A 15394-nucleotide genomic window follows, 5' to 3' on the forward strand; every position below is an offset into this window, starting at 1 on the left:
ATAACTGCATAGTGTAGCCTATTGTTCTTTACATTACAAAAATGTCATTCTGAAAATTAAAAAAAGCACATCAAATACACAAATTTTTACCATTCGAACTCATCAACCTAGTAAATAAATACAAGAGACACCGTGGCTGCGTGCGCGCTCCCGTAAAAATCTTGACCTCACTTATGACGTTAGCACGCTGTTGACGCAAGCTCCGCCCCTTTCGCCCTGGACGTGTTTGTATTTACAGCTCAAGTTCCTCCAGCTTTCACCAATAAACCGAGTCCGATCACTCCTGGACCGAACGGAGGGTGTCACCATGGCCTTTCAGGGGTCTGAGGGACTGGAAGAACAGATCGAGGAGCCGGAAGATACTCCGAGAGTTTCTCCGGCGGAGGAGATGCCCGTCGATGGGCCTCCAGCGGTAGAGGAACCGCTACTGCTGCCGTGGGACCGCTTCTCCTCCTGGCTCCACTGCATCTGTGTGGTCGGCTTCGATCTGGAGCTCGGGCAAGCTGTGGAGGGACAGCACACTGTCATATTAGTACTATTTAAATCATAGTGTCTGTTTAGTTGTCATCTGTGAGTTGGCCTGGTAGCCGGCTAACTGTGTGGAAGTCAATGGAAAACCTGCTAGCATCAGTGGCTAACAAAAATAGTTGAGTCATCAAAAATAATATATATTATTAGAAATATTTTCATATATATATATATATATATATATATATATATATATACACACACACACGTAGCCGGCTAGCCGTCGCATAGATGGGAACTTAGTTATTTTATTGTATAATTTTTTTAAACGATTTTGCTACTTTTTATTTTATTGCAATTTACTGTAATTGCAGTTTTATGGTACAGCAGGACATTAGAGCAGTGCAAGCAGTTCAGTGGTGCATGTCACTGTGTCTGATCTTTTATGTTGTGATCAATATGTCTGAAAGCTTTCAGTAGCTATGAAATATTTGTGCATACAAAAATATTTTCATCCATGTGTTTGATTGTGGAATGCAATAAAAAAAAAAAAAACTAAACTTTTTCACATTTTTTTCTGCTGCAGGTGATTTACCCACACCACTCCAAACTCACTGAAAAAGAGGTAACTGTTGTTTTACATTATCCTGCTAGTTTCAACCATGGATTTAGATGGTCAGTTTTAAAATATTTAGTGGTTTCTTTGTTTTTCTAATTTCAGAAAACAAGTATATGCTATCTGTCATTCCCGGACTCCAATTCAGGTAAACTGCATTTCCTCACTACAATTTTTTTTAAGGTTTCATGGTTCTTCCTGTATCTGTTGTAAATAATAAACAGTTGATGCACAGATGTTTGTCAGCTGTAGATTTAAACCTGCATAGCCTAAACTTTTAGCATTTTTGACTCCTAAAAGTTTAGTCTTAGATCACACAGTTACGGTAAGCTGAAAGCTAATGGAGAGTAAGTTTATTCAGTGATCATGTCAGAAGCATTTTTCAGAGTGATCATTAATGTATTTTTGAAGCCTGACATAAATTTTAATCACTTTTTATATTGTATGTGAGTATTATTAGTGCTCAAAGTGTCTGTGTTGTGATTAAGCAGTGCAGTCGTAGTGTATTTTCCTGCGGTTAAGGTTTGATTTAGAGCACTGTAATTCATCTGAGTGAGTACTATGACCTGTGTGTCTTACGCTAATGTGTGTGGGATGAGAGGTTGACATCTCCCTCCAGCAACACCACATGCATATTCAGAAAGAAACTCGCAGCGTGGGTTGTGGAGTCTCTGACTCTTCTGTATTAGAGATATTAATGGACCGTCACTGACTGAGTAGGTCAATATCTGTGATTGCACACTTGTAGTTGCTTCGTAACAGTGTGTGTTCTGATGTAAATGTATCATGTGAGTTTGTTTCTTCTTGGGAACATATTTTGAGAAATGTAGCATTGCATCTCTTGCTCACCAATGGATGCTCTGCAGTGAATGGGTGCCATCAGAATGAGAGTCCAAACATCTGATAAAAACATCACAATAATCCACAAGTAATCCACACCACTCCAGTCCATCAGTTAATGTCTTGTGAAGCAAAAAGCTGTGTGTTTGTAAGAAACAAATCAATCATTAAGGCGTTTTTAACTTGAAACCGTTGCTTCTGTCTAAAATACCTCATAATGCAAAATAACGCTTCCTTCAGTGAAAACGTTGTCTGGTCTGAATCAGGAGAGAAATCTGCACAGATCAAGCACCGTTTACAAGCCAAAACAGCTCTAAACAATTGTAAACAAATATGTGGCTGGATTTTGATGTGAGACGACAACAGGAGATGTACTTTCTCACTGGAGGAAGTATTATTATTATTTTTATTTTTTATGTAGAAATTTGTTTTAATGTTTTGCATTTGATGTTAACAGCTTTGCTTATCTCGAACAAGTCTTCAGCATTCATCAATACTGTAAATAGAGCAGTAGGTGTTGTTTTCCACAGTATCAGCTGTGATAAAAATGGCATCTCTGATCTTCACAGATTCAGCTCTGTGTGTTACTTTAGTTTGTAATAATAAACTTGGGTTATTAATAGCAATGCAGTACAAACGAGGAGGAACAGGATTTGAAGATTACAGGACAGTCCTGTTAATGACGTTGTAAATACGCAGACGCTCTTCTTCTGCATGAGAGTTCACTCGCCGCTAGTGAATCTCCTGGTGTGATATTGATCCTGTTCTCGTCTTTCTGAAACTGGAGAAGCTGATGTATGAGCAGACATCCTATCCCATCATTCTACTCACTTCAGCTCTCCTACAATACAATATACTATCCTACAGGATGTAGCATGTCTTGTTGAAAGCGCAAATGTGTATCATATTTTACAAACTATTAAAGCAATCTTACCATATACATATATGTATTAGTGCTGGGCAGTATGACCAAAAATTTATATCGGTATTTTTCAAAATGATACCGGTTTCACGGTACATGACGGTATTTTTTTTTTCAATGTATGTATAAATTGGAATGTGTCCTTTTTAATATAATTTTTTTCTGTGCAAAAAATAATGACTGATTTACAAAGAAAACATCATTCAGTGTAACAGTAGTTCATGTACCTAAAAAATGTCCATCATGTTTAGAACAAGAATCATTAAATGACATTAAAAGACTATTTAAGGATCACAGTGAAGCCTAAAAATGCTAATTAATTGGATTTTTAAATCTTTATAAATCGTTGCCACTATTCATCAAGTTTTAAAACATTTGTCATCAGGAAGTTTTTAATCGTTTAAATATAATATATTAAAATATATTTTAATAAGTACCGGTCAGAATAATTATGTTGTTTTAATTTTTACATGAATATATCTCTTATGCTGATTGTTGAAGGAACATTATTTTACCAATTTTTTGACTGTTTTTCACAAAAATTATATGAAACAATAAATTCGTAATAAATATATATAAATATATATAAAATGTGTGTGTGTGTGTGTGTGTGTGTGTGTAAATAAATTGATTAAAAGTGACAGTAAAGATTTTACTCTTAAATAAATGTATCATTGTTTCCACAAAAAAAAAATATGAAAGAGCACAACTGTTTTAAACATGGATAATAATAATAAATATTATAATAATAAATGTTTCTTGAGCAGTAAATCAGCATATTAGAATGATTTCTGAATGATCATGTGACACTGAAGACTGGAGTAACGATGCTGAGAATTCAGATTTGGATCACAGGAATAAATTACATTTTACAATATATTCAAATGGAAAACAGCTATTTTAAATTGTATTATTATATTATTATTATAAATGTTGTTATTATTATTATATTATATAATATTTTAAACTGCAGCCAAAATCATACAGACCCATTTTAACTGTAACATACTTAAAGGAACACTCCACTATTTTTGAAAATAGGCAAATTTTCCAACTCCCCTAGAGTTAAACAGTTGAGTTTTACCGTTTTCGAATCCATTCAGCCGATCTGCGGGTCTGGCGGTAGCACTTATCCATTAACCTCGGTAAAGTCACAGTGTTGCAGTGATTTTCATTTATTTTCATTTTATTTTTTTATTATTTTATTTAATTTTATTTTTGGGGCTTAATACTCAGATGAGACATTCTGTGCTTACAGGATATCCTGTTGTAAATGGTCTGTTTTAAAGATATTGTAACCTGCTAACCAAACCTGACTCGCCCTTTTACTAGAGGACATCGGGTTCTCATAGCCCATGATTCCTTGTTGCAGTGATTCGCCCAAGTTATCGCCATTGTGCTGTTTTGAAAAAGCCTCTCATCTCTGTCATCAGTTTCGCTGTTTTCCTCATGGAGGTCCGGAGTCAGATGCCGTGCATATGGATATTTGTGGCGTGCGTTAGTGTCTTCTCTCGCATGCTGTGGGTGAGGTGACCCACTCACGGCGGGAAAAGCATGCGGGTTGCTGTGGCAACAGAGTTCCTGCCACCCCATGCGATGTGAAGAAGTGCGTCTGTTGTGACATATTATGTGCCATTTGCTCTCTCTCAGCAGCAGTGCAGCCAACTGCGCATTTATTTCAGTTGTGTTCAGTAAATCTGTGAACGTCTTACTCAGAATGATGGGGGAGAATTCATGTATGAAGTGCACGGCTTGTTTATACACTGAAAAAATATGGTATAGAAACAATTTTCACTCAGAAATTGCTGGTAAAGTTCACAGATAATTACAAAGAATCAGCAAGTAACACACTGAATTAAACTTGACATTTTGAAATGGTGTTTTCTTGTAAAACGTATTACAAAAATCTGTAACTTCATGAAAAATTATTTTTACAGTGTAGAAAGCTGCAAGTACATTGTATTGGAGCTTGTAGTGGGAATATGAATACTTCAATTATGAATCAATTATAAAATTGTCAATAGCAGTATTTGAATCAACATTGAAATGTTAATGGCTGACATCACAAGCTTGACTATTTTGTACTTTACTGAAAAATTGCATTTTTTTTAGAAGAACTGATATTTTAAAATGTCTCCCTGTAAAAAATATTTGTCACATAGTTATTTTAGTAGCATTGACATACTAATATAGTTTTATTAATATTTTGAATCAGTTTTTATTTCTATGGCTTTGGCTTTCATTCATTTTTCATTTTATGTCTTCAGTTTTCATTTTAATTTTAGCTTGTTTTAGTGTGCTTTTGTCATTTTTAGTGTTTTTAATATATGTATATATAGTTTTTATAAATTTTTTATTTTAGTTTTAGTTATTTTAGCACATAAAGTTAAACTAAGTTAAAATGAGAAATGTTGTTGCAACTAGCTGAAATTAAATTTTTTCTTTATTTTATTTCATGTTTATTTTATTTCAAGTCACTATTTTTTATGTTTTAATTTTAGTTTCTGTTTTAGTTAACTATAATAACCCTGATTGGTCAACAAATTTATTTCTCTGTCTTCAGTGTTTTCTATGATAAGGCCCTTTTAATTATTATCTTGTAAATGTAAATGTTGACGTCACAACCATGAATATTTTTGAACAAGCCATTTTGCGCTATAATTTTCTTTACAGAAAAATGCCGTACATTTTGGTAGAGCTGATATATGAAAAAAAATTTTTTAACTAGAAATATGTGCATCTATGTAAAAAAAAAAAAAAAATTTTTTAAAAGTCTCTATTATTCATCTGTCTTTAGTGTTGTCCATGATAATGCCCCTTTAATTATCATCTTGCATGTAGCCCTAGTTATTGATTAAAGCGTAATTATTAAATTATTGTTCTGATCATCTTGTGTTTGATTATTTAATGGTTTTCGAGATACAGGATGTAAAGAGCATGTATCTGGACGATGTTCGTTCAGCAGGATTAGTCTGTAAATGTTGTGTAAATGCTGCTTTTTATAGACTCCCGTGGTGTTGAGGAAAGGGTTAGCCGAGAGCGTGAGCTAATCCATCCATCACAGCCCGTAGAGAGAGCCAGTAATTCGGTTTCACACTCGCACAAACCACCTTCCTTGTTCCTTGTGGTCCACACACATCACTGTATGCAGAAAAGACCGAAATAGAGACAAACACGGCTGTCCTAGTCTGAACCGGAACAGTCGGTCCGTCCTGAAGACATCAGAAGTGATGTAGGAGTCAGTGCTTCTGTTGCTTATTCATCTCCAGATGGTTACTTAACTTATGGATTTTCCATCTGTGTTGAATTTTTTGTGGATGTCATATCCATGTTACACTGCATACAGATTTTTTTAAATAAAATTTTATAATATTTTATATAATATTTTATTATATCATTATTTTATTTATTTATTATTTGAGGTCTGAAGCTTAGTGTTATTTATAGTGTTTTACTGAGTTAATATTTAGTTTTATTATAAATAATATATGCATTATAAATATGCATAATATATGCAATAATGCATTTTATTGTTGTTATTTATTATTTTTGTATTTTGTATATTTTTTTTTTTACATCTGAAGGTTGGTGTTATTCTGTGATTTTACTGAGAGTTTAAATTATTATATTTTATTTTATTATTAATAATATAATACATATTACTGTTATATATTATTTTGTATTTTATTTAATTTTGTATTTATTTTAGACCTGAAGCTTTAATGTTGGTGTGATATATTATATTATATTTTAGTATTAATAATATGTTTTATGTGCTATTCTATATTATTTATTATTTTGTATTTGTTTTGATTTATTTATTTAAAAAAAATTTTTTTTTAAATATGTGGAACTTTGTGTTATTCATAGTGATTCACTGAGAGTTCATGTAGTAAGTATAAATGTTTTAAGACCCCATGACATCAAAATTGACTTTTTCTATTGTTGTATTATTGTTGTTGTTTTTTTAAGAATGTGTTGGTTTTGAGTAGGTTTTTGGTGTTGTTTTTGTGTTGTGGAAAAAAAAAAGTTGAAATACAAATGCTAAGTTGACATACACATTTTAAATGTAATATATTTTCTGGAATATTGGAAATATTCATGGTAATGGAAAAGAAAAATGTATGTCATCACAACTAAATTCAAAGTGCCTTCATTGATTTCAAGTGTGGTTTTGCTGTGCTGTGATGTAAACTAAAGCCTCTTGGCTATTTTGAAATGCAAAAGCACATCAGTTTGGTACCGTGGCCTTTATTTCCGAGTGATGATGCAGAATGGACTGATTTGGCAGCCTAAATATTGTGGCTGAAGTCAGATTTGTTTTGGAAAAAACAAGCACATCAGATGAAGACATGGTTTCAATAAAAATGTCCTTGATTCAGCCGGTGCACGTTTGCACTGCGTAGTTTTGCAGATAAACTTGAGTGTTTGTGCCTCTGCTCACAGGTTGTCTCGGGGACACACAGTTCTGCTTCCGTTTCCGGCAGGCCGCAGGCAGGAAGTCGTCACTCGGATGTTTCCTCGACCACTTCGACCGGGATGCGCCGGTCTGTCTCAAGGTCAGTGCTGAGGACATCAACTCATAAGTCATAACTCAGCCTGTTAATGAAGTAAAGACTGCCCTAAACTGAGATACTTCTGCAAATAGTCTGTTACGTGTCATTATTACTAATATGAAATGTGCTTGTTTTCTTCTTTCCACAGAGAGATCAGGGCTATTACTACGGGTATGTGTACTTCAGACAGGTGCGAGACAAGTCGCTCAAGAGAGGCTACTTTCAGAAGGTACGACCATGACGATTTATTCCTCACATGAACCTGAAGTCTCATGTTGATCGGAGAGGTGATGAATTTAAAGTGACATCTGCTATTTGTTATAACATGCAGGTCGCTTCTGGCGGTGCGACAAATGATTCCAGTGAATAATTTTATGTTTCATCCACCCAAGAGCTAATTCCTGGCCCTTTAGTGCATATTATAACTTATACAGCGTTGGCTACATGTATACTGCAGCTAAATTCAGTTGCTTAAAAGGAAAGTTCACCCAAAATTGAAAATTCTGACATCATTTACTCAACTTCAAGTTGTGTGAATTTCATTCTTCTGCTGAACACAGAAGAAGATATTTTGAAGAGTGTGGGTAAGCAAACAGTTGTTGGTCCCCATTGACTTCCGTCGTATAGAAAAAATGTTTTTAGCTGAAACCGTGGTCCTTAGTGATTCATGAAATCCAAGTGAACAGCTGAGATTCAAAAAAGCAGATCAAAGAACACAAAATTAATATCCATGGCTCCTGACGATATATTGAGTTCTTATGAAGCAAAACGATCATTCTGTGCAAGAAACTGAACATTATTCACAACATTATGACCTGTAATCCAGAGCCTCAGGCAAACGAATCATTCACGAACGAATCATCCTTTTGAACTAGTTATTTTTAGTGAACTAGATGAACCAGTTCACTAAATCAAACTGAACCGTCTGAAACAGTTCACGGCTCAAGCAGCACAGATCTACAAGTAACTCAACCAAAACTCACTTTCAGACACTTGACAGTCACTTTGACTGGAAATGAGCCGAAATATCAGTGTATATGATCATATAATGAATGAATCATTCAGCGCTCCAGTTCCTCTAACAGTCACTGAACAGAGGACACAGTTTGACTCGGACCGATGAGCCGCTGTACCATTTATTTGGTTTCTTATGGTTTATGTAAAAAGAGGAGTTGATGAAGACAAGTTTATACACTTTATATACTTTTTGACACATAAAATATCTATGTTTCACATCATTATTATGTGCTTTAATAATATTATTGTGTATGCGTTACATCATTGCCTGATTACATAAACAAACTGGTGAATTTGGATTAAAAACTGGTTACTTGGATCAGTTAATTGAAACAAACTGTCCGAAAGAACTAGTTTGTGGAGAAGAACCGTATTTCCCAGTTTGCCTGAGGCTCTGGATTACAGTTGTAATTAATGTTCATTTTCTTGCACAGACCAATCGTTTCACTTCATAAGACCTTAATATATTGTCAAGAGACATGGGTATTAATTTTTTCTTACCTGTATAAGCTTTTTTTGGACTCTTAAGTGACGGTAGCCATTGACTTGCATTTTATGAATCACCAATGACCACAGTTTCAGCTGAAAATCTTTTGTACTGTTCTGCTGAAGAAAAAAGTCACTTACATATTGGATGGCCTGAGGGTGAGTAAATTAACAGCAGATTTTATTTTTGGGTGAACTATCCCTTTATGACATACAGTATTTAAATACATATCAGAGTTGTGTCTCTCTTCTGTAGGCGTGATGCAAGAAATCAGAGGGAACGAGGTACATCTTGATTCAGCGTTGCCTGATCTTGCTAGAAAATACTGCGAACGCAAACAAGCCCATAATAAAGCTAAACAAAGCCAAATATTGAAAATAAGACCAAATTATTGTGACCTGCTCCTGCTTACTTTATTGACTCGATGAACTGGATTGCTTTATAAGCCGAGCTCAAACAATAAGCCCAAAGGCGCTTATAATAAATGAACATGGCAACACTTCAGAAGCATGCCCTTCAAAGCAGCTTTCCCAAACATAAACAAAACAGTCAACGGTGGTGTGGTTAAAATTGCTGAACATAACGAGTCTTTAGTCACTTTAATATTAATTTGGTCGAAAATATGGGATGGCACAATTTCGTGTGAGTTCTGTTCCATAAACACACAAAATGATCATTTAGGGCATTCACTCTTGTTTTTAAATGTGTGTGTATTTGCCCATTATGTTCTTGTCCTCAACTCTGATTGGTCGAGTGGTGTGTTGTAGTGATTTGAGCAAAGTTGAGTGGTGTTTTTAGACAGTAAGGAGCTTTAAATGGTTTTTGGCTTTGTTTTGGTTCCCATGTCCTTACATTAAAACTGAAAATCGCCCCCAGCTAAGATCAAGCGCAGCACTGAACAAGTCCCAACAACACTGCATCACCGCAACAGAAGTGTGAGTCTGATCTATCACCAGCGAACGTTGTTCACACCCTAAAAATAGAGGCGGAGATTAGAGGGGAGATCTGGATATCACTTTTCAAGAGCCTTTAATTCTCGTTATTTTTGAAGACGGCGAGTATTTCGACACCTAAACGCTTTGACACCGGAGCTTTCTGGGGCTTTTGCTGCCCTGCAGCTTCTTATGCAATTCTTGAGGTGATTCACTGCGCTTCAATAAAACGTTGTGGTTTGTGACATGAACGGACACAACCCGGTTTGTTTTCTTTACTAACAGAACCATGTTGCTTACTCTAGTTTCCTTACCACTCCCTACTGGTTTCAGATGCATTTGAGCAAGCATGAAAAATGTAAATTTGGTCATTAACCCTATAAAGCCTACGAATATTTGATGCGCAAAATTCTAATGATCAACATGATCAAAACTTTTTAAAAACCTGTTGCACACAATTTTGATAAATTTTTAAACATTGTATTGCATTGCATTATGTTTTGATCATAAAAATCATAAAACTAAGCAGAAATATCATCAACTAAGTCATACAGTATTATTGGGAGATACAGAGTGACAACTGATATTTATATCATTTTATGTAAGTCTGCTATACTGTTATAAAGATCCCATTGATTTACATTACAAGCATCAGAATTGCATCACTCTTTGGCCATATAAATATCAGCATCTGCACTGAATTGCATATTTTTGCTTAACTGTTTTTCCTCCATATTCTCACTTATATCATACTATATGAGCCATAAAAACCTGATGTATCAAATGTGATACTCAGTATAAATACATAGGCCAACATTTTGGGGGCTGCCAAGCTCCAGAATTTGCAAAAATCACTATTAATGCATCATAAAGGTAATTAATGCACCATATTTGAATGTATGCCAGTGTGAATGTACTACGTAATATCTATTTTCTGTGCTATGGAAGATAAAAGGTCATAGCCGAATTATTCCTTTAAGAACCTGTCTGCTGTTTTGGCCTGGATCTCGTGAGGATTTTTGAGCTTCATGACATTTCTCTCATCGAGTATGCAACTGTGTGTTTCTCTCCTCCAGTCTCTGGTCCTCATCAGCAAGCTGCCCTACGTGACCTTTTTCCACTCTTTGCTAAAGCTCATTGCCCCAGAATACTTTGAGAAACAGGAGCCGTGTTTAGAGGCCGGTGAGTCCTGAAAACATGGACTACAGACTGTAAAACCAACAGTTATGGTGATAACAATTAGAGGTGTTTGCTAAAGCAAGCTTCATTACTACTGTGGCTCACATTTAAGGTTAGGAACATTCATTTTCCTTTTCTAATTGGAAAACTCTGGCAACCACATACCAACGCTCACTTCCCAGCCATAGCTTCGCACCAGAATATCATGAACCTAGCAACCGCATAGCAACACACAGAAAAACACCTTGGCAACTGCATACAGCATGTAGTGACTCAGTACCCCTTAGTAACTGCATAGCAACATGCAACAACAACCTCGGAATATCTTAGCAACCACATAGCAACAAACAACAACTCAGAACACTTTAGCAACTGCATAGCAACGTGCAACAACTCAGAACCTTCTAGCAACTGCATAGCAACATGCCACAACTAAGAACACCTTAGCAATCACATAGCAACATCAACTCCGAACACCTTAGCAACCACATAGCAACAAACAACAACTCAGAACACCTTAGCAACTGCATAGCAATGTGCAACAACAACTCAGAACACCTTAGCAACCACATAGCAACATGCAACAAAACTCTGAACACTTTAGCAACATGCAACAACATCTCCAAACATGTTGCCAACTGCATAGCAACATGAAACAACTCAGAAGACCTTTGCAACTGCAAAGCAATGTGCAACAATGACTCAGAACACCTTAGCAACTGCGTAGAAACATGCAACAATGACTCACAGGTCCTTAGCAACTGCGTAACACCTTGCCAACTCCATAGCAACATGTAACAACAACTCAGAACACCTTAGCAACTGCATAATAACTTAGCAACTGCGTAACACCGTAGCAACTCCGTAGCAACATGCAACAATGACTCACAACTCTCTAGCAACTGCGTAACACCTTGCCAACTGCATAGCAACATGTAACAACAACTCAGAACATCTTAGCAACTGCATAATAACTTAACAACTGCATAGTAACATGCAACAATGACTCACAACTCCTTAGCAACTGCATAACAACCTGGCCAACTGCGTAGCAACATGTAACAACAACTCAGAACATCTTAGCAACTGCATAATAACTTAGCAACTGCGTAGCAACATGCAACAATGACTCACACTTCCCTAGCAACTGCGTAACACTTTGTCAACTGCGAAGCAACATGTAACAACAACTCAGAACACCACACAGCTACTGCATAATAACTTATGCAACATGTAACAAAGAGCTCAGAATATCGTAGTAACTGCATAGCAACATTCCTCCATTATAAAATTTTATGTTTTATGTATAATGTTGCCTAATCTTGTTTTTTTGCTGAAATTATGTATTGATGATATTGGGTTGATGATGTCTCTTTGGAAAAAAGCGTCTGGTAAATGACTAAATGTAAATGATGAATGTGTTTTGTTTTTGCGTTGAAGCGTGTAATGACATTGACCGCTGGCCCACGCCGTGTCCGGGGAAGATCCTCACGCTCCCCATCATGGGTGTGGTCATGAAGGTAACTGCTATTTTCTTTCTTTGTAAAATATCAGGTCAGTGTGTGAATATCCATAGCACTTCATTAACAGCCGCTGTGGTCTGTTCTCCTCAGCTGCGCATCCCCACGTGTTACGACAAGCCTGGAACGTCTCAGCTCGTCCAGTCCGCGCCGGTATGAACCGCATGCTGCTGATGTGTCATGTTCACTGGGGTCACATCAGTTTGCTCTCATGTAATGAGTCTAATCTTTCATTCACAGAGCGACAGTCTGGTGTCCATCATTCTGCCCACCGTCCATGAAGTGGATCTCTTCAGGTAAAGCATGTTTATTGTGTGCTAGTGTGACTGGTACATATTGTACTATATGTCATAGTTGGGCTGCATTTGTTTATTGCTTGTCCTCTGGGGCCTCCTGTTGGTGGCTGAGAAAAGTGCAAATTGTTCACACACTAGAAGTCTCTTCTGCTCACCAAGGCTGCATTTATTTAATCAAAAATACAGTAAAAACAGTAATATTGTGGAAAAAGTTTTACGATTTAATAGAAGAGTTTTCTATGAGAATATGTTTTAAAATGTAATTTATTTCTGTGATCAAAGCTGAATTTTCAGCATCATTACTCCAGTCTTCAGTGTCACATAATCTTCAGAAATCATTCTAATATGCTGATTTGCTGCTCAAGAAACATTTCTGATTATAATCAAAGCTGAAAACAGTTGTGCTGCTTCATATTTTGTGGACATCGTGACACTTTTTGTTTATTAGGATTTTTTGATGAATAGAAAGTTCAAAAGAGCAACATTTATTTGAAATAATAAAGAAATATTGTGTAACATTTTAAATGTCTTTACTGTCATGTTTGATCGATTTAATGCACAAAAGCATTCATTTCAATCTCAAACTTTTGAACTTTAGTGTATTGGTCATAAATTGTTTACTACGACTCCAAATTTCCTCCAAATTGTCTCCAAATTTCACATATTATGGTGTTGAGAAAAACAAAACCTGTTCATTTCCATTTTCCATAATGTTTTCATTGTTTCTTATGTTGCAGGTGTTTCCATCCAGTGTTTTTTCATATTCAGATGTTATGGGAGCTCGTGTTGCTCGGTGAAGCATTGGTGGTCATGGCTCCTTCACCGGCAGAATCTTCAGACACTGTGTTGGCATTGGTCAGGTACAGCTAATAATAATAATAATAAAATATTAAGCCATGAGAGGTGGTGTTGTAGTGATTTTAACTCTTTTTAGAACTCTTAACTGTTAAAATCACTGTAACGTGTGGCCTCTTCTAGCTGGCGTTTGTAAAACAGCTCTTTGATTTTGAATAAATAATCACTATTGATAATTAATGGAATAAGTAGGATTATTCTATATAACTAACATCATAAAAAATATTTTCTTTACTTGAAATAAACTTTGAAATGTAAAAAATAAAAAAAGTTGTTGAACTAGTAACATTTCTCGTTTTAATTTAGTTTAAATTGATGCACTAAAATAACTAAAATTGAAAAAAGTTAAAAAATATAATGAAATTAAATGAAAGAATAAAAAGTAAAAATGACAAAAACAGAACTAAATTACTAAAAAAATACAATATATACGCATTAAAAAAACTGATTCAAAATATTAATAAACCTAAAAAAACTAAACAAAATAGTATATCATTGATACTAAAGTAACACTAGGAATACATCATTATTGTGATTATTGTGTTTATATGGTATAGAATTCAATTGATGTGCTGTTTTACAATCCATCCAGTCATATTTCAGCTGAATCTCCTTTTTTTTTCTTAAGATTCCTTAAGATGTAATTTGAAATGATCACAGCTCTGTATGCCTGCAGCGGTCTAGTATTTGATATGACACTAAATGTTTGCCTAGCGTTGTTGATGATTTTACTCTGCATTAAAAATAATGCAGGATGAAACTTGTTTCTTTTATATTATCAACATCATGTTTCTCTCTGATTGCACATGAAATGTTTTTAGAAATGCAAACTGGCGAGTGAACTCTAGACGTGCACAGAATTCAAACAACCGTCATTCTTCAGTTCTTCCTTTGTGTGTTTATTCAATTGAAATAATTGGATAATGCTGTCAGCTGATAATAGTATATTGCATTTTAACGCAATTCTCTTATTTAAATCCATTCCAAAGAATTCTGCAGATTTTTCCTTCAGAAATTGTGCTAAAAAGTCCAGATTCAGTGAGCATCCAAGCACATGGGGTTCAATGCAGTACTTAGCAGACTCTGTTTCTGGAAGCTGAATGTTTCCAGAGTCACATGCTGTGGTCGACCTTGAAGAAGGGCAGCTAGATAAGTCTGAAGTCACGTGATGTGTGTGATATAGAGACTCCAGAGACACTGTTACGCACCACACATACTCGGTGTTTAACGTGAGCAGAATATTCTTGACCAATAAAAGAGCAGATGCTGTCTTCTAGATCACTTTCTAAAAATCCAACCCTCTCTTGTCTCTGTCTCTGTGCAGCTGTATCTCTCCTCTGTGCTACTGCAGTGATTTCCGGCCGTACTTCACCATTCATGACAGTGAGTTTAAGGAATACACCACTCGAACGCAAGCTCCGTAAGTAAACCATGTGTAAAAGATCTCACATGTGTGAAAAAAGAAATTAGATGCGTGAGATTCAGCTCTTTTTCAGTTTATATGCAAGCTCCGCATGTGTAAAAGATCTCACATGTGTGAAAAAAGAAATTAGATGCGTGAGATTCAGCTCTTTCAGCTCTTTTATATATATATATATATATATATATTTTTTTTTTTAATGTCATTTAGCAGACGCTTTTATCCAAAGCGACTTACAAATGAGGACAATAAAAGCAGTCAAAACTAACAAAAGAGCAACAAGACA

At 35.5% G+C, this 15394-nt stretch overlaps 1 protein-coding gene across 1 annotated transcript in view; it reads left to right on the plus strand.

Annotated features, from left to right (window-relative positions):
- The first annotated feature begins 209 nt into the window (after positions 1–209).
- Positions 210–15394, plus strand: part of dennd6a (DENN/MADD domain containing 6A) — a 25081-nt gene continuing 9896 nt past the window's right edge. The window contains exons 1-11 of the mRNA XM_016562013.1: positions 210–511; positions 1055–1093; positions 1190–1232; positions 7293–7405; positions 7551–7631; positions 10915–11020; positions 12458–12537; positions 12631–12690; positions 12778–12833; positions 13571–13693; positions 15013–15108. Coding sequence (XP_016417499.1) covers positions 308–511; positions 1055–1093; positions 1190–1232; positions 7293–7405; positions 7551–7631; positions 10915–11020; positions 12458–12537; positions 12631–12690; positions 12778–12833; positions 13571–13693; positions 15013–15108 — 1001 coding nt within the window. The 5' untranslated portion in view covers positions 210–307. The remainder of the gene's footprint in view (positions 512–1054; positions 1094–1189; positions 1233–7292; positions 7406–7550; positions 7632–10914; positions 11021–12457; positions 12538–12630; positions 12691–12777; positions 12834–13570; positions 13694–15012; positions 15109–15394) is intronic.

This window comes from Sinocyclocheilus rhinocerous, unplaced genomic scaffold (assembly GCF_001515625.1).
Source record: "Sinocyclocheilus rhinocerous isolate Xijiao unplaced genomic scaffold, SAMN03320098_v1.1 scaffold671, whole genome shotgun sequence".
NCBI lineage: Eukaryota > Metazoa > Chordata > Actinopteri > Cypriniformes > Cyprinidae > Sinocyclocheilus > Sinocyclocheilus rhinocerous.